A 21,254-nucleotide genomic window follows, 5' to 3' on the forward strand; every position below is an offset into this window, starting at 1 on the left:
AAACTGGTTTCATGAAAGCTACCCATAAAAGAGAGAATTACCCACGATTTCCCTTACTCTATAGACAGTTCTTTGATCTCTGAGGTTTCCCATTATAATTACTTGTGCATTATAATCTATTCCGATCATTTCTGGAATCTTACGTTGATTATATTTTAATAAATTTCTCCAAAAACTCTTTTTCCTTCGTCGTAACCTGAAAAACTCCACCCGTCATGTCAGTCGCCTGTGCTACCAGACATATATATATATATCCTCCCTGCTCTCTCCTATGCCTATGAAGCCTGGGACCCCCATACCCAAGCAAACATGGACAAATTAGAATATATCCAAAATAAGTCCACTCGCTTCATTTTTCTCCATATCGGAACTCAAAAAAAAAAAGCGCCATCTCAATATCCAACCACTCAACTCTCTTCGACTTATCTCTCGTTTAACTTTTCTTTATAACTATTATCGACTGGAACAATCTACCATCAAATATTGTAGATTGTACTACGATTTCCGAATTTTCCTGTGTCATCAGTCGTCATTTTCGTCATTCATAACTTCCGCATACTCTTGTATAGGCCTCGGCCAAACAATATTGAATAAATATATAAATAAATAAAATAAGTAAATATATATATATAGATATATATATACAGTCAAACCTCGTTAGTGCGTCACCCGGTTAACACGTCACTCCGCTTACCGGGTCACTTTTTGGAAGTCCCATTTGTCCTCAGGCAGGAATTGGCACAGTTATGGCTTACTCCGTTTAACGAGTCACTCCGCTTACTAAGTCACATTTTTGCTCTCCCAAGAGTGACTGATTAACGAGGTTTGACTGTATATGTAGAAATGTCCTCTTCACTTGTTAACCTTTAACTGAGGTTGTGAAAATTCTGCGCGTAACTGGCGTCGTGGGGTCATTTTAACCCCAGTAAGTATTAATGCATTTTAAAAATCACCAAAAGAAGTCTTCATATAAATGCAATGATTTTTTTTACATGCCTTCATTCATCTGTCAATTAATTCACTAAATAATTTTTCAGATTTCTGTAATATTTTCCTAATAATTGTCTTTTATTATTAGAACACACATTCCAAAAAAATGAAGGGATACATGACTTTTGAATTTTTTTTTAATTGCATATCACATTTTTGAACGCAATTTTCATGATTAAAAGCTGAATACGATTAATATATACTCAGAAAATAAAATCTACAAATTAAAGTAATACTTACTATATTTTCACAGGCACCAAAATTTGTCTTATTCTAAGTCGGAAACACAGTACTTGCACACACACAAACAACACCACGAAATATTGATCACACAGATCTTACATAGAATTCATTAACAACACTATCCTTATGCTCACATCGGACATCCAATGTTTCACCATTAATTTGAAACCGTTAGAGCCCCTTTCACACGGAGCGGATGCGGGTCCGGAAGGAGTTTTAACTATTGGTATATAAGGTGCCTTTCAGACGATGCGGAATGCGCCCGTAACTTCGAAGTGTCCGTGCGGGTACGGATGGCGTCCGCTTGTGCCAAAACCTAAGTGCGGGCTCTACATCAGCACATACAGGTTTTGTGCATTAGGTTATATGGAGCTATTCGAACGACACGGGTCCGGGTGGAATTCGCCCGCATCTTTGGCTACTTTTAAAGATGATTTTGCATGGAATTTTTTTAATTATTTGCCAGAAATACCCTTAAAAACACCATATGAAGGTACCTGCTCATGAATAGGATGTTCCCACATACGTCTATCTCTCTGTTTCCTTCTGAGATAAAGGAGATATAGCAACTTTAACTGTCTTTTGTCCATACTTTACAATTTTATACAATAAAACCTGCCAACAACGAGCACTGACGAGACCATGAAAATGTAGCCGCTATTGGGAATGAAATTTTATATCTGAAAGAAAACACTATAAAATTTGCGATCTATATAACACGTAAAATAATGAGCCGTTCTGTAATTCATTACGATAATTATATAATTGACTAAATACTTCAATAACTTTTAAATTTAATTTTTAAAAAATTAATTTTTTTCTTTTTAAAATTATTAAAAAATATAAATATTTAAAATTATTTCAAATATATTTTTTTAATTTTTAATCTTCTAATTTTTTTAACTTTTAAACCTAAATACTTTTATTAAACAACGTTATCCCCGTACGGCGTTTACTCAGGGCCGGATTAAGACGTTTGAAGGCCCTAAGCACTTGAATAATTTTGGTGCCCCCTCCCCCAAAACCTACAAGTATATTTTACTCGATATTCAGTCTATAAACTGAAAAAAAGTGAAATTTTATATTTCAGAAGTAAGTAATCTAAGGATAGGATTTCACTCTAAAAGGTCTATGGAAGTTATTTTATAAACTTGAAAAATGCAACCGATCAGGTTTTTAGTTGAATCCGGGCTTATGACAGAATTGTGATGTGAATGTTTCTAAGCACAGACATTTTGAAAGTCCCCACCCCTACCCCTTTTTCTACTTGCAAAGTCTGATATTTCCTGAATTTTTTTTTTTTTGGAACATCATTGGATGTTTTTGGAATTTTTCTTTCATATTTTCCAAAAAAAAGACAGATCATAGATTTTTTTTTTTTTTCAAAATCTTTTGAAAATATTCTAAGATATTTTCTCGCGTCGACTACTTGTGAGGATCGAACTGAAGGCATCTTTATACCCATATTTTATGGGGCTCCAAATTAAACCACCAAAGAATGGATTTTTGCTGCCTATGAGCACTGAATCAGGGGTGAAGGACAAAAATAAATACAAAAATTGCAACAAAAAAATATAGGAAAATGTTTTTATGCAAAATTTAAAACTAAGAGCTTACTAGACTTAGTGACTCGAAGAGAAAACCGTGAATAAAATTTACGGTTTAAATTTTATTCAAACTTAACAATAAATTAATAATGTAATTATTAATTTATAGTTGAGTTTTATCAAATAAAACTTAACAATAAACTAAATATATTTATTAAACAACGCGCTATCCACGAATGGCGTTCACTGGGTGAAAACAAAATCAGTCTAAAGATGTGGGTGAAACGCCCACAAATATGTGCTCGTGTGAAAGGGCATGCGGATCCGGACCCGCGTCCGCTCTGTGTGTAAGGGGCCTTATCGGGAAAACTGGCGCTCTTCCGAGACGATATTTCTATCTCAACACTACGGCAGTCAGGCAAAAAATGTTTTACGCGAATGCTGAGATGGGGTCATTTTGACCGCACGGAAATTTTAACCAATAAAATAACGGAAAGAACGAAAAAATAGAACAACCTCATAAATTTGTCAAGAACGTATGGATAACCTGCTTGAAAGGTACTGATAACAGGATGCATCCGTTGCATTTCTTTCTCAACGGAGTGGCATGTTGAGCAATGCATTCATTCACCATGCCAGTTGAGGGTTAATGCAAGATTCCTCGAAAGACTGGTTATATTTTTTTTTTTTTTGGATACTATATATATAGAGAAATATCCTGTTTTCATATTGAGTGCTTAGTAGTTGGTTGAGCACTCAACCTGCAAACGAGAGACCGGGGTTCGTGGAGGGGCAGAGATGAATTTTCTGCATTGTATAATCATCATCTCCGAAAAAACAGTCTTTCAAGGAATCTTGCGTAATCGGATATCCCGCTTGATCGAACATATTGTGCGATGGAATCGTTTCCGATTAAGTGGCGCCTTATCTATGAAAAATTATTCTGAACAGTAAATAATTTCATGTGAATTCCAATCATTTTGGCGCTACATGTACCGTAGATCTCAATAATTCTCTTAAACATCTTCCATAATTTTTGTATTTCGTATTTTCCCATCCTACATCATGAACTTTTTGTGCATTAATATCCGAATTCTTTGACATTCCATTCTGTACATTCAAGTCATCATGTTTCCCGATAGTCTTTCAATAAGCATTTCTGAGTACCGTATATACTCGTGTATAAGCCGAGTTTTTTTTTTTTTTGGAAAAATTCGTTCCTCAGGTGGGGAGGGTCGGCTTTTACTCGGGTCAGTTTTCGATGAGAAAATATTGACTCCAGAAATCAGTGATCATTTTTGTAGCAGAGTTCGAGAAACCGGCATTATTGGCAGGGGATATGTTCAAACCCCACAGAACCGATAATTTAAAAGCCGAGGGAAATAAATCGAAAATAAAGATCAGATCCAGTTTCCTCTTTAACCATTCATAACTCTGAGGCATTTCAGTAGATGGCAGCACTACTTCACAGTGCTAGTGTTTTATTCCTTCATATTATTTATTAAGGCAGCAGTTCTTGAGCTATTTTTGTGACTCGCGAAACCCTTCTTTAATTATACAGTTTCTATTACGGAGCCCCACACGCCTCCTTTCTTTATTTATTTATCAAATTTACTGATTTATTTAATTTTCTTTGAACCACCAAAGGAACCTCTGGAAAATGCACATGGAGTCCCAAGGACTCGCTTGAGAAGCGCTGCTTTAAAGCATCTCATACCTTTCAACATTATCAAAACTCTGCTCTAATATAAATATAATTAAAAATACTTTTAACTATTGATTTATAAAGTTTTACATATCTCAATATCTGATAATTAATATTTTGTAAATTTTCAACAAAACAAAATTAAAAAAAACTTGCACGTATGATAAAATACCATGGCATTGATGTCATGGTATTTTATCATGGATTATTATTAGTGAAAACTCCCTACGACACCATAACCTAGAATTGTCCTTTACCAAACGATACTAGTGTCCCTTTGTAAAAGCAGTTGATTGACGACGAATTAATAAATCATGGTAATCATTTTAACACACTTCGATCATATCCCCCTACTACAAAAACCAGACACGCACCTCGTCCATATTCCTCTGAGGAACTTCTAACGAATTGGTACATGTTGGAATGTGTGTGTATGTATAGTGAACCTTCCATGAAGTTTGTTTCTGTGTAATGCCGCCATCTGCAATCAATTTTTTAAACTATGAGTTTTTTCTCAACTCATAGTGAGTGATGTGTAATAAAGTTGTAGGCCTGGTGCTCTCTGCGGCGAGAGATCATATCCCTCTGACATCTGCGTTCATCCAATGTAAACATATTCAAAAAATGAAGTCCCTCTTCAAAACTCAAGCCCCGTGTACCAATAAAGACAAGCGTAGCTCTTCTCTGCACCCCTTCAACCAAGTCTATGTCCCTCTGTAGGTATGGTCTCCAAAACCTTACAGCATACTCCAGTCCAGGACGAACTAAGCCTCGAAAAAGCGGAAGAATGACTTTAGGAGAACGCGAAGAGACCTTTTTGAAAATGAGACCAAGCATTCTATTCGATTTTTTGACCACCGCTGAACAATGTTCAGAAAACCTAAGCCGCTCGTCAATGAGAATTCCCAAATCGGTGGCCCTAGTTGCATCCGGGATGGTGACACCATTCAACTCGTAAGAGAACCATGGGTTGTTCGAACCAAAATGAGCGACCATGCACTTATCTACGCTAAACGTCATGCTCCATTCATTTGCCCATGCTGCAATCTTGTTTAAGTTGGTCTGGAGCAACTCCCTATCGTTTTAATTCCCGATTACCCCCATTAGCTTCACATTATCAAAGTGAAAAAAGTTGGACACTTTCTTGAGGAACTCCACTTGCGGCGTCTGTTCAACCAGAGAATTCCCCGTTCACTTCACCATAACTCGTTGTGACTTATCTCTTAACCACGATTCTATTCAATTAAGCAAGTTGCTCCCAATCCCAATCTCGTGTAAACCCTTCAAGAATTTGCCATGTTGGACTCGATCGAATGCCTTCTGAAAATCAAGGTAAACGACATCTACATTTTTGTCTTTACAAAAAGCCCTAGTCACGTGATCATAGAAGCAAAGTAAAGAAAGTTGATTACACATGATTTCCCATTCCTGAACCTATGCTGGTTTTACAGCATAGGTTACATGACAATACATTATTCTCGTATATCCACTTCACCAATTCTCTTTTTGATTATAACTTCCAAAATTTTGGAGAAGGAGCTCATCAGACTCACTAGACGATAATTCGAAACTGCTATTTTACTTTCCTTTTTAAATATCGGAACCAAATTAACAAGCTTCCAATCCCCTGGGACGATACCCTCAGCAGCACTACTTCAGAAAATCTGCGCAACTGGCCCAACATATTAGCACATTCCCTAAGGACGCTAGGATAAATTATTATATTAACATGGAATAGCACATACGGTCGAAAACTACGCGTAAAATATTTGAAATAAATCAATGGTTCAATAGTTTAATGATAATGATATTTCTATTAGAGCGTAGTTTTTTACCATGCTGAAAGTTGTGAGACCCCCTTAAACGGCATATCAGAAATCACCAAACCCCTTATAAAATGCCATATAATAATTAACTATGTAGGCTCCCTTCCGACTTTCAGCATTTGCAAACTGGAAGGAGGTATAAAAGAAGGTGATCCATTGAAGAATCAGCTTAACAATATATTTGAGCTTGTCAATACTAAAATAAGATGCTTTTAAGAAGGCGAAATATCTCGCCAATGCCTCTTAAATGGTTAATAAAGTTTACATATCTTCCTCTTTTTTTCGCGCAGAAAGAATAAACGCATATCCGTGCTAAAATATGATTTTTCTCACCAGGATTTTCTCTTTCAGACCATAATTACTTTTTCAGTAACCAAATATGAATCAGAAACCACAGCACGAATTGATTCGAAACATAATTTTTTTTTACTGATATTTTTTTGGAAAAATATCATAAGTGTATCAACAATAAACATATAACTTCGTGTTTTTGTACCGTGTTTGGAAAATAATTTATTGGTTTTTACTGGCTTGGCGCATCGGACAAACTACCGTTATCATTATTTTAGATAGTAAGCACGTAAACCAGGGGTGGCCAACCCGCGGCACGCGAGTCACAAATGGTGCACCGAGTATCAGTGTGGCCACGAACACTTTCAAAAAAATTAAATTAATTCTATTCCATTTTTCAATCAAAGAAATTCTCTCCAACTTTTAAACAATCCTCTTCTTATGAACGATGGCCTTGTAGGCTGCCAACCTGTATTTAGTATGGTAGGCACTCTTAAAATAATAATTACGTGGTGACGTTTTTTTTATTCAATGCATTTCTATTCGGTTTTTCATCTTCAGGAATATTTGCTGGACGTCCCGTGTGTACGAGATTCAGGATCATCCACATGGGAACATGCATTGTATAATAGAATTACATTTTATATCCATGAATTCTTGGAAGGATGAGAGCGGGGTTAATTCCTCTAGTAAAGTTTATCGCTGGGGGGAAGGGCAAGCACTTTGAGGCCTCAAGTTCCAATGTCTATGCCCAACATGGTGTAGGTAAAATTGAAATTTTCTACAGATGTGCATACATATACAATCTGCATCGCGATAATCTAATTCGCGAATTAAAAATAAAAACAATTTAAGACACAAAAGGCTGACAAACTTGGCATTTTCCCGAAAATAAGAGAACAAACAGAGCCGAACAGTATTTTGGCAGGAATGTAGAGAATGCTCATATCCCGTAAAACGGGACGTTTATCTGCATGTTAAGGTTCGTAGAGGTCACTTGCATCAAAAGTGCTGATTGTGGCATGTCTTGAAAAAAGGTTGGCCACCCCCGATGCAAATTTTCCTGGCGGTCCTCAGAAAAATCTCTTGGCCGGGGGCACGTGATGCTCTGAGACGCCCTGCGCATATTCGAATTCACACTTACAGGACACCCTGTATATTAACAAATGATTTCCATTACAGGGGAAAAAAATTGGGTTCCCTTTTTGTTCGTTATCCACTGTAGTACTGTGAGTTTCTACTATACAGTACTGTCCCCTTTAGACTGTGTGGGCGACACCTTATCTCTGAGGGAGGTTTTAACCTACAGCAGATACGGAAAACGGGCAAAGATATCGGTGTTTCAGGGAAGGAAAATTCTCTGCCCCTACGAGGACTCGAACCCCGGTCTCTTATTTTCCGGACGAGTGCTAAACCATCTAAGCTATGAAGACCGATAGAATTCACCTCTCGCCCTCCCCGAGCATATATAAATGTTGACCAGCTCCGTGTGCAATGGACGGCGGCAACATTCTGCTAATTGCTCGCAAATGGCATCAGGGCAACCAGATGGCGACGTATGTGTGGAAAGACATCACTTCTCCCCAGTTAATTTAAGTTTTAGTCTGCTTCATCACCCTATCAGACTGAGGACAATGGCCTGTTGCAGGAACGCGTTGAAAATTCACACTCTTCCACTTTTACGGAGACCGATTGAAAACCAGTAATTTAGCAGCAAGCAAAAATTCGTTTAATGACTTGCATGCAATGTATTTTTGAATACTGCAAACTTTTTATCCTTTGTTGCTTGTACCGTATTTTCCGGCGTGTAATCCGTGGATTATATGTGAATAAAAACATTGAAATATCCGATTGCGGATTACCTAACAGTTTTCTTTTTTCTTCTGAGAGGTTGGAATAGACAGAAATATATAAAAAATAATTGCTTATATATTTCTGTAAATAAATCTACAATTTTTTTTTACAAAAAGCGTCACAAACAATACCTTTTATTCTTTGAGAGTTCTTACTTTTTAGTTCTCTTTCATTTTGATTTCCTTTGCGGAATGAAGTAGATTCATTTCATTATTGATGAAAGAAATTTTCACCGCTGCGGATTGTACAGGGTGATTCAAAACTCAACGTAAAAACCTTTGTGGGAGGTAGAAAACACGAAACAGAATCACATATGAATGTATGACCGGAAACCCCAACCTGATCAGCAGGAGGATAAACGAAGATGCAGAAATGACAAGCCAATAGTGGGTGGAAAAACTCCTTATATGATGATTCTTTACACGAGAACAGTACGGGCTGTACACACGTAACTGTTAAGTTTCACAACAAGTGTGATCAAAGCTCTTACCATCCACAGTTATGCACGCTTGAGCGCGCTCCGTCACTGCTTCAAACGTCTGCGAAATGCCGGGTATATTTTAAAGGGCTCGACAATCAATGCGTCACCGTTGTGAAGTGTGCGTAACTGTGGTGATAATAACTTTGAGCACTTGTTGTGGAACTTAAAGTGTACACGTACTGTCCTCGTGTAAAGTATCGCTAAACAAGGCCGTAGCGGGGGAGGACGGACTTGGGGGTCTACCCCCCTCTCTCCGAAGTGTGAGAAAATGACCGAAAAAAGGGGAAAAGATGGCCAAATCTATTGTTCTATCAGAATGGATTTGGCCCCTATACTTTGGTTCCCCCCGAACGAAATTTCCATCTACGGGCCTGTCGCTAAATAAAAAGCTGTTCTTCCCATTAGTGGCTTGTCATTTCTGCATCTTCGTTGATCCTAAAGCTGATCAGGTTGGAGTTTCCTGTCATACATTCCTATGTGATTCTGCTTTGTGTTTTTGGGTTATCTACCTCCCCCAAAAGTTTGTACGACGTGTTTTGAATCACCCTGTATAAATAAAGCAGATATTTCCGAAGAGACCTGGTACTGTACGTTTCGTCATTTTTATGAGGACAATGACGGTGCCACCAGATCTCATTCCAGAGAGGAAGTTTCGAAAACAATCTTAGGAAGAATATTTTGCTCCGTTGAATATTTCTTTGAAGATTCCAGTGACGACCTCAGCAGTTTCTAAACAGAAATAAATAAGCAAAAGTTGGTGGTTTTCGTTTTCTAATTTTGCCTTTTTTTTTTAAAGTTCATAATCTTTTCGTAGAGAAGCTACAGACATGTTTTTATTTTCCTTGTACGTCTGACTGAGTCGTAATATGACATCAAGCGGGTGCAGTAAAGAGAGTTACTGCCGCAGAACAGAGTGGCTGTTGTTTGGTGTTCTCGTTTTTTTCATATATTTATCTCGGGTCATAGACCCTAATGTTCAAGAAGCTTTTCTAGGGAGCGAGTTTAGATAGCATCGTGGCCATAAATGTTGTTCTTACAGAGAAAAATAAAATAAAATTTCAGATTTGTCAGTATTAAAGAGACTTCTTTCATGAACTATTCAGTCATCTGAAATGATTCGACTCTTCGTGAAACCGATTGCTCTTTCATGAGGCTAAGCATTCTCTTAACCATGTCATTGATTGATTGACTCTTTTTTCCTTACGTAAATGGTACCATACCACGATATATATAGTACCATACCCACCATACGACATAATGATTGATGGTGAATGATACATCTCAACAAGGGTGATAATATTTATTATTATCATATTAAGATGCTTCATTAATCTCCTATTTCAAATGAATAAAAACCGTTCTACTCGGTAGAACTAATGCAATGACCATGGGCGGTGATACGGGGGGGGGCGTGGGGGGGCATTCCCCCCAGCATCAAAGGTGAAGTCGACAGATGAATGTTATGATGATGTATAGAATGATGATATATATCAGAATGATGTATAGATGAATCGACATCATCATCATCTTGCCCCCCCCCCCAGACTTAAAAGTCTATTTCCGCCTATGGCAATGACAACGTGAATGTTTTGTTTTTCTGTTTGTAGCGATTGTCATACGATGTGAATATGGTATTATTAAATTCATCACTGTACATAGCCTTACACTGGATTTTATTTATTTATTTTTTTTTGGTACATCTAAACCAGTGGTACCCAAAGTAGGCAATATCGCCCCCAGGGGAACAATATAATGGTCCAAGAGGGCGGTAGAAGCTGTGGGTTTAGCATAGGATCCTATGGGCTGACTTCAGTTGGGGAAAAGACGATGGGAATAACAATTTATTAAATAAAGGGGCGATAGAACAAAATGTTTGGGAGACTTTGATCTAAACTATACATCCTCATTCTATGGCCATCGGAGTGATCTGATGAGGCTGCAACCTTAAACCTAATTTTGTAAAAATGAACTAAGAGGGAGGCATATTACCAGGTCACTGAAATGGCTCGTAGTACAGTTCCACATCAGTTCAAAAGCTAGCGGTACACTTCAGATCGCTTGAGTGGCCTGCGACACCCAGATATTCTAAGTTACTCGCGGCATATTTACAGATCACCTTATTGCACCTAAATTCTATCATTTTCACGCATCGTTGAAAAACATGATATCCACGCATATAAAATTCTCATATTTTAGAAACAAAAAAAGTCCATCTATAATTTGCAGTACTTGTATAATTTTCTGTCGGTTATAACTATCATCAAGTCTTGAGTGGAACAGACGTTGGTCAAGACTTAAAAAAAAATGTTGATTCCTCTATTCTCTCATCTAAACCTTATAACATCTGTAAGATAATTATTTTAGGTTTTCTTTTCAAATTTTAATCTCCATTATAACCTATTAGAAAAAATTAAAACCAGCAGTAAATGCGCATCGAGATGGTCTCCTATTTGAAAAACAATCTCTCCGCAGAGGTCAGGCAGATACGTACATCATATGGAAATTGAGGAATATGCCAATCTACTTCAAAATATGCAACAGAGATGGCAGTACCAGTAGAACACGAAAAAAGCTGGACTTTGACAACATGAATATGTTAGAGCCAAACATACACTCAGAACACACCCTCCGACATGTACCAATTCGATAGAAATAAGAGGAATGTTAAAGTGGTGCATGTACGGTTCAGTCATAGCAGTAAATATGCAGCTTCCTATAATCCACACTAAGAAATACTGTTGGCTTTTCAGTATACAAGTAGAGTGGATACTCGATAAAACGGTCCTTCCATTATAACGATTGTTACGAAAGTACCAAAATTCTTCCTATTTCTGCCGTGTTGTTTTATCCAATATAACGACCGCTAAACACCATTCAATCCGTTACAGCGAACGTACTCAGCTCAGCCTCCAGTTATTTTTTGTTACAAAGAAATGTATAAAATCCGTTGTTGAGTGTTTTTGACCTCGACCTTCGATGCTTGGTGAAGAAAAGGTACAGCGTTGTCACTGCCCCGCAAAACCCTGTAGTTGAGTAGCGCCCGCGCTGGAAACAGAGCCAACCATAGTAAGGCGCACTGCGCCCAAGCGAGTCGACGGTATGGCGATGTTTCTCCAACCCTTGCCATTCTGTTTTATTTTTTCACGTGGTGGCTCACTCCCACTTTAGTTGATTTTTCCGAAATTTTACTTAATTTCTCAACGATATAATATACAGGTAACGGAGCCTTGTAGCAAGTGAACTGTTTACAAGGACATGTAGTAATAATCATTTTTTCCGAAGCCTTGAGAAGATTAAGATTATTGCAAGAAGAAAACTCTCTAAGCGTGAATGATATAGTCGCTTACGTATGTAATCGTAGAGTGATGCTTTCTATTGAAGGAAAATTAAGAATTTCCATGTTTGAAGCTTCGTACACACCACATCGACCGTCACAACCTATCTATGTTTTCATTCTGAAAATTATTAATTCGACATGGCTACCCTGAATAAACGAAGCACTACATCTTTACCCTCATTCCCGAGCATAAATCCCAATCAGAAATTCTAGATAACTCTTAAATATCTTTATTTTAAAGAAGTCCATATTGAATTGGCTGAAGGACCAGAGACCCAACATTCAAATATCTTGTGTCCCTCAAGTTAGGCTGCGTGCCCGCTAATGCTGGGGGGAATATGGTAGATCTGAAATTGAAAGTTTGGCGGAAGTTGACTAAAAATCGATGTCGGAAGCCAAAATAGCCAACTCATTGAATATTCCAAAGAGTACTTTGTTCACTATACTTGAAAACCGTGATTTAATTATGGAAGCTTCTTAACCGAACGGTGATCCAGTCCGTATTCTAAAGAATTTCTAACTGAAAGGTCACCGATAAAATTATGAAAGCAGAAGAGTCTGAGTTTTTCCTACGCGTTGTCGATCACGGAAAGGGAAATTCCAATAGTTGGAAGAAGCGGAGAAAGTAAATTTGTAAAGTAAAAAAAATGTTTTTTTTTTTTTTTTTGAAAACGTTCGATATAACGACCTCCCAATATAACGTCCGTTTTCCTTGGAACGGAAGGGGTAGTCGTCGACTGTATTTGATTTTCTCTGACGTATAAAATAATACTAGCAGGAAATTGCGATACGGGGTGTTTTCTATCGTGAAGCCAAGAGCATATTCATAATACAGTAATCGATTTCATGTCACAGTTTACAACACACTGTATTGTATCTTTCACGAAATACAGGCAACGCTCGTTATAAAGACCCCACGTTTTAGAGACCACTCCACTCCAAAGACCGGTAGGATAAGTTTCACGACTATCACATATAACGAGTATCACATATGTTTCCCTTCAGATATAACGACCCTCCTAATATAACGTCTGTTTTCGATGGGAACGAAGTTGGTCGTTATATCGAGCGTCGATTAGAGTAAGTTATAGTTTTACACCTTGTTCTAGTAAAATCATGTTAATTTCGCGTTTTCCCCGTGTCATAAGACGTAAAAATACCCTGAAGAATAAAAAGAGAAGAAAAAGGTCACTAACTACACAGTTAGTACGTATTACTGCTCTACAAATGTCATCGGAATATTCGGAGTTGGATATACGTACGTAAAAGAGAGAGAGAGAGAGGAATCCCACGCGCAAGAGAGGTGAGGTTGCCACCTCGAGCACGTGTCACGAGATAGAAATAGCGAAGCAACTGTTATATATTACTTGTAAATATTGGAACTTCTTTGAATGAAAAAAAAAAATTTTAAAGCTCTTCAAAATGAAAGAAGAAGAATCATAAAATTCCCACGCTCTCCAGCGGCGTTTCCTAAAATACACATGTTTTTGGGTGGAATGTGCACTGTAAAAATATGAGTCCTGACAAGATTGTATATGAAATATTACAGGATACATTTGATCTCAATATCAAGGTTATATATTAAAAATGGGCGGGGTTGATAGAACCCGCCTGTAATGATAACAATAGCACAATGTTACGAAAACTTAGATGGTGCATTGGGCATTGTGTATCTATAGCAAGGATGCTCAACCTTTGGGAGAGTGCGGGCCGCTTCATTGATTTGAAAACGGATCGTGGCCCACTTCACTCAGTGACTTGGGACAGAGCCGCAGGTCACTTAAGAGATCTGTAAATGTTCCGCAGACCGCTAAGTTCTCTAAAACTATGCTGTGGGTCACTTAAATGATCTTTTAATATGCCACGAGTCACTCAAGTGATCTGTAAATATGCCACAGGTCACTCAAATGATTCGTAAATATGGCACGGGTCACATGAGTGGCTTGGGAATGAGCCGGGAGGGGGATTTGAAAGATCTGTAAATGACCAAAACATATGACCAATTGCTTGACAATCCCTAAAATATGACCAAGCACTCAAAATGCTTACATTACGACTTGTCTTAAAAAATACGACGTCATTCAAATCAAAGTCCTATTTATCATCAATAATTATAAATAGGGCTCTGATTTGCATGACGTCATATTTTTTAATGATTATATAAATATTGATATAATGATTCATTATATTGTGGATTTTTAGATGAGTAAAAATGTTTCACTGCCATCTCTAGGCATAAATAAAGACTAGAAGAATTTTGATAATTTTTCAAACACAAATTCACAGTTTTAAAAATTTATATTATAATACTTTCAAAAAAACTCAGTATAAAATAAATTTATTAAAGTTTTATAAATAAAATACATTTTCAATGAACTTTATAATCAGGATATACATCAAGAAGGTAATAGTTATGACATATATGTTTTAGAATAACTCAAAAAGTAAAACTTTGTTTCTGAAAGCCTGTTAATTAGACCGGTTGAGCGGCCTTAATGTAGGTGTCGCGACGCCGGCGAATCAGATCAATTAATGAGGTAGTGGTGGTCATAGTGACGGACTCGTATCGTGGGGATCCGGGTTCAAACCCCACCGCAGTGGTAATCGGCTGAAGTTGGTTTTCTGCGGTTCCCAACTTCGAGTCGCTAATGCGAGCCGATCTCCCCATTAAAAAGTCTCGCAACAGGCCTACAACGGTGTAATTATTCATTCATTACACTTCACTCACTACGAGGTGAAAAACTGATTGCAGATGGCAGCACTACACATAACCAGCATTACACAGAAACAAACTTCACGTTAGGTTCACTATACGTACACACACATTCCAACATGTACCAATTCGTTAGAGGAATATGGACGAGGTGTATGTCTGGTTTAGTAGTAGTAGCGGACGGCCCCCGTTCTACCTTTCAATTTTTCTTACGATTATTACGTAACCCGTGGTCTCCACTTTATTTGCGCTTCGAACAAAGGAGCCCCTGAGAAAATGTATCTACCTCAGTCAGCTATTGCGCTCGTTTCGTCAATTATTACACTACTGTACCAAGTGATATCCTAGGTATCATATGCTAAAGATGTTATTTTAGTTTCAACCAATAGAAGGTCCTTTAAGGGGCTGGGGATCCTGGGCAATCGACCCCGCTTAAATGGATAGTAGCATTCCAGCACACAATATCCGATCAAGCGGGATAGCCGATTATGAGGACAATTTAATTGTTTAACGCCGTTGGTGTCTGCATGGTTTGTACAGTATACTGAAAATTGATGGAGGATCAATTTAATAATATTCTGGAATAAATCAGACATTAAAATGAAATGAACATTGAATTACAACGATCATAATGCATAAGATTTTCACTTTTCATCCGAAAGTTAGCGCTCTCTATGGTCTCAACAGACAACAAAATAAAAATAGTTTAAAGGTACTTACTGAAGACAGCTTACAAGGAAAGGGTCCCAAGGTGAGGTCTTCAAAAAAATTTTGAAAAATCACCATTGATTTTATTCATTTCAATATGCACAAAAATGTAAAAAAGTGCCTAAGTAGTTTCATCTCAGTCCATTACAGCCTGTAAAACTAATAATACCCACGACAATGAACAGGATACAGCAGTTGAGAATGAGGAGGACTATCTACTGGGAAGAGGAAAAGTACAGCTCTCCAATCAAGAATCATTAAACGAACTAAATAGACTCAACTGCGAAGCCGAAATAATCAAACGCACGTAATTTTAAAATCGTGATGTGGGAAGGAAATATGGCGCGGTCATCCGAGAAATTCACGAACATCAGATACAACTAGTAGACACTGAAAATGTGCAAGATGAATTTCCAACGTAGACGAGGTTCAACTGTTGAAATCCTCTCTAATCACTGACAATACGAAAATATGTGGTAACACGTATATCCGAGGATGACGTCACTCTCCGCTATCCATACAAAGGTTTTTAACACAGCTGGTTGTGAGGAGATATATTTTTCAAAAGAGAGAAAATTAAACTGCCCTTGTGCGGGGGATCGAACCCACGTCCTGAACGCCCTAAACCACTAGACTACAGAAGCAACGAATACCGCAATTTTTCCTTGGAGCTCGTGTGCACTGAACGGGACCGTACATGGACGGTCGGACATAATAAAGGCCAAAGCTCATAATTGCTAACGATGCCAACAGATGGCGACTTATCCGAGGATGACATTACTCTGCTATCCACACAAAGGTTTTTAACAGTTGGTTGTGCGAAGATATATTTTTGGAAAGAGCGAAACCCGGAAATTGGGCAGTTGAATTTTCTCTCTAACTTCACAGGTGCACAATTCAAACAATCAATAAAACTTGGAAAGAGCAACGAGGAATATCAGTAAAAAGCAATAATATATTCACACACACGTACATCTGCGAAAGGGGAAATGAATAACATATGACACAATAAATAAGTTTAAAAAATAAATCAATAAATTTCATTGAAAAATATTCAATTTTTTAATTTTTCCCCTAATTGTGATCTTTTGGAGTAAATGCTTCATTTGTACGTTGAACTTGATTTTTGTTTACTCTACACAAACACACACTCATGCTTTACACATGCACGCACAAACTTGTCTTTCCTCTTCACAACGCCTCAGAAGGGTCATTTGTAAGTCATCGGACACCTCATTGGGCTGGGAAACGACGAAATAGTTTGAATTCTAAAGAACAAACAAAAAGAGGCCAACAATTTGAAAATCCCGCAGACCTTATGTTAGAGTGACGTTATTCAAGTAACACATGATCAAGTACAGCACAGACAAAAGAATGAGCAAAAAAAAAAAAAAAAAATTACTAGTTTTTTCTAGAAGCTGGAGGAGAGAGTGAAGAGAAATTGAATTTCTTTTTTATATAGCTAAGCGCGAGAGGCGATGAGCAGCCAACTGTTCTAATTATTTAGTAATTTTTTGCGGCTTTAATAATTGCATTCCACCACTAATTTTTTTTATACGTTCTTGGGTGAGACTTAAATTTTTCCATAATTTTTTGAGGGCACTTTGGGACCCTTTCCTTATTAGATACTTCAGAGCCAGTGCTCACTCTCATGTCTATTTTTTTTTCAAAGTATCAACTTGACGACATATTTCTCATTAATTCGAAATGCTTCATTTGCAAAATAATTACATAACAAAGTTTGATTTGTATTAGCAATTGTGTGAATCATAATATTCGACCTGATGGAGAAAAGTTGCTGAACTTATTCGATTAAGCGGAGGGAACTTCAACATTGTCTCTAGATCAGGGCCGGAATTAGAGAAGGATAGGGGCCAACTGTCCCAGGTGGCAAAATATAGGGGGCAGCAGTTTTAGGTGGGAACGAAGAATAAATACCGTTACAAAATTATCGAATTTTGAATTTGTAGGGGTGGCAAAATAATTTTTCCCCGGACGGAAAAAATCCTTGTTACGGTCCTGCTCTTGAGAAGGGGTAGAATCGGGAGAAGTCGGGATATCCATTTATCTGATTAAGCGGGACTGTATTTGTTCAATGAAACTGAGAGCTAAGAGAAGGATGCGAATTTATGTTCCGCTGTTTAGCAAATTGTCATCACTTACATAGATTGGCATCAAAATTCAATTCAGCTATGGAAGTTCGGCTCCCGAATTCGTATTTCTAAGAAGCGATTTGGAAACGGTTTCTTCTATAGATTACATGCATATGTATATTTATTTTTATGAACGTCTTCCTCTCATTTCTCAAAACTTCAGTCTGCGGTTACGGCAGCAGCTGTCAACCACCCGATTTAGACGTCGTCATTTCACATCTATTATTGTATGTTTCCTCCGAAAGAGAAGATAAAGGACTTGATTTTTTTTTTCCTAATCTTCCTTTTCTTCGATCAAGATCTTTTCCTGCTCCAAGTGAAGCTCTTAAAATCAACGTCCCGTCATCTTGTTCTTCTTTTTTCACACTGACACGCACACAGCTTTACCTGTTCTCACTTCAGGGGGTGATGGTCTTTGACGTAACCTTTGGGAATGAACTGCGCATGCGCTTGACACTCGTGTAATGTTTGTCTTTCGTTTTTTCTCCACTTCTTCGTTTTCTTCTAAACACTCAGTGGAAGTAACACTCAAGTGAAGCTTTTCCATTTTTATTTTTCCAATTTTCGCTGGAACACTTTCGTGGTCTTGTCCCGTTTTGTTTTCAGTGGAGAATCACCGCGTCTTACGCGTCTTTTGTTTGGTCTGGACGAAAAATTGCTACGTTTATGGTGCTTTGGATTTCAGGACATACCTTGGATTGAAAGTACTGTAGAAAATGTTAATTTTAATATAGTTTTGCTATCCTTCGGAAGATATGAAGGAGAAAGTATACTCTGGGTTCCATATTGATTAATTGAATTATTCAAGGACCATTTACGGAGTTTTTCTGAACAATTTCTCAAATACAGGTTGTTTTTTCCAACGTAGCTGGTAGCTTTTACTGCGTACATAAATATCATTGCGATATAATTGTCAGTTTTTCTGAATATATGGCTGCGATCCAATTATCTGACATTGAAATTTAAGGAGTGGTGTTTTATGTTTTATGCGATTTTCTGCGAGGGTGGAAAAGTAAATTATATATAGAATATTTTTCTCTAAAATGATGCCAAAAGTCACTCTGACGTGAAACATGGAAATAGAGTCTAGACGAGTCAAGTGCTCGAAATCAGCTGACGTTGATTTCAGCCGTAATGTCAGAAAGAGATCGGTCTCTCCTTTCTGTAGGATCACCGGCAAAAGTCACTCGATGGACGAGCACCATTACACCCCAGCATTTGAGGATTTACCACTGATGCCCCCGTCTGTCTCATGCCGCATAACTGAGAAGAGCAAGTATTTCAAGGATTACAAGTACGTTTACCCCATCATAGAAAGGGACGGGACAGCGAGACTCGTGACCGAGCACGAGTTCCACTGCAAGGTCACTTCAAAGTACCACGCGATGGCTGGTCATAAGTACATATATCCCGTACAGGGTGCTAGTACGGACAAAACGGCTGATGACATGATGTCGGTAGCCGATAGTGTGGATTACGGGGATGTGTTGATACCCGTGGAGGTTGAGTTGATGGTTGATGGTGGTATAAACGATATTTTGAAACTTAATGACAGTGAGTACCTGTTCATCCGCGGAAAAGAAGGGTCTTTGGTTCCAGCTGCGCTGAGGGAGATACCAGAAATGAAGCCGGAGAAGCAGCCGACAAAATATACGAGGAGACATACGTTACCTGTCGTTACGGAGTCCATAAGACGTGAAGAAGTGTTCGATACATCGACGCTGCCTTTAAGAATGGTCAAAGAAGTTAAAAATCCCCTTTCTGTTCCTGTGCGAATCCATATCTCCAATGTCAAAGAAAACCCCTCAGAAAACGGTAACGAATTGAACGAAATCGTCAAAGAAGTGGTATTACTCGAAGATATTCGAAAATCGAGACCCAGGAGGCATAAAAATAAGTCACGTAGTCCAATCAGGAAGAGTGGTCCAACAATCAATGGGACCCACACCTCAGAAACAAACGGGTGCGTGCATCTTCAAGATACAATACCTGAACATATGATGATCGAAGAAAATGATCTTCAATATAATACCGTGAATAGTGAAGTTGTCAATGAAGAAAAAACTAAAAGGATCGACAAATACAAACAACAATTCCACAATTTTGACAAACAGCTCGAGTCAAAAACACGTGATTTTCTTGTTCCTGTCGGTACCTACGATCAAGACGAAGCTGTCGGGTTGGATTTTAACGAGGAATCCGACGACAAAACTCACGAAAATAATGCACAAGAAAGGGTAAGTCATTCAGTAATCAATTCAATCGATGGTAATATTCGATCGTGTGAATCTTCCACTGAATACAAATCAAATGAATCTCAACAAGTAAGCTCCTCTCTAGATTTAAGTCAGACTGTAAATGAAAACTTTAAGGAATCGTGTCATTTAATGGGTACTGAAAATTTAATGTGTCAAGATACGAGACTCGTGAATGACGATGTAGGCATGTCACGTGTTTCAAATGACCGAACGCCGAGAGGACACTCTGATGTTAGAGAATGTTTTAGTGAGTCTGTCGATACTGTAAACCATCTAGACACGTCAAAAGACACATCTAGAGATTCTTCCGAAAACTATGTTCAGAGTTCTCTGAAAAATGCCCAAATTATTGAAATTGAATCAGAGCATCTGACTGAACTTCGTTCTGAAATTATCAGCAAAATCCAAGCAAAAACGACGCACGAAAAAGATGGAGAAAGTCAGGCCGCATCCTCACCGGTAAAAAACGGGGACAATCAAATGAAAAAAATCTTATTCACAGAAATCTTGAATGAAAATCATGAATCCCAGTCTGATATTCTAGAAGGATCGATGAGAGCTTCGGCTATTCGAAATATTCTAGAAACGAGTCGAAATTCTCGGACAACCACGAACAAAAACTCCAAAGGAATAGAGCGTTTCCAAACATCTGAAGAAGAGAAATCCTCCAAAGAAATACTTCCCGGTTGTCAAGAGTTAATTTCAGCTTCTTACACGGAAGAAATCATCAATGATCCCATTGTAGAATTCAGCCCTTCCGAGCTCGTTAATGAGATGAAGAGCCGGCTACCCATAACTACGTCCTTGATGGAAAAGCAAGAGGATCTCTTACCTGTTGTGCGAGCGAAAGATTTTCAAGGTTCTTCTCCTCCTCTTGGCCATGGTGCAACAATTCAGACAGAAAGAGTTGACTCATACTCAGATGCAGCCAAATGGGACAACTCACAGGTGAGAATAATAAATTAAGAATTTAAAAAGAAAAAGAGCACCTAAAGTTTACGTTTATCGTTCACGAATCTGATGTAAGAAATGATAAGAGATAACACGGAGACAGAATTAGTCGAGGAAAATCCAGTGTGCTTTTTTGCCCTTTTAAATTTAGTTTCAAAGTTGCTTTAAATACCCGTTTTATTTTTTATATATAAGTT

At 37.9% G+C, this 21,254-nt stretch overlaps 1 protein-coding gene across 3 annotated transcripts in view; it reads left to right on the top strand.

Moving 5' to 3' along the window:
• LOC149077613 (protein Obscurin-like) overlaps nucleotides 1–21,254 on the top strand; it is a 218,920-nt gene that overhangs the window by 78,845 nt on the left and 118,821 nt on the right. The window contains exon 1 of one of the 3 annotated variants that reach the window (XM_089245166.1): nucleotides 18,878–21,054. The exons of 1 other annotated variant lie outside the window; for it this stretch is intronic. In XM_089245166.1, the coding sequence (XP_089101292.1) occupies nucleotides 18,922–21,054 (2,133 nt within the window). In that variant the 5' untranslated portion in view covers nucleotides 18,878–18,921. Of the gene's footprint in view, nucleotides 1–18,877; nucleotides 21,055–21,254 lie in introns of those variants that run through there. One more of the 3 variants, XM_089245167.1, reaches the window with a different exon arrangement.

The sequence above is a fragment of the Pholcus phalangioides genome, unplaced genomic scaffold (assembly GCF_987345545.1).
Source record: "Pholcus phalangioides strain wild (caught in Gottingen) unplaced genomic scaffold, Ppha-v1.0 ptg000015l_1, whole genome shotgun sequence".
Lineage (NCBI taxonomy): Eukaryota > Metazoa > Arthropoda > Arachnida > Araneae > Pholcidae > Pholcus > Pholcus phalangioides.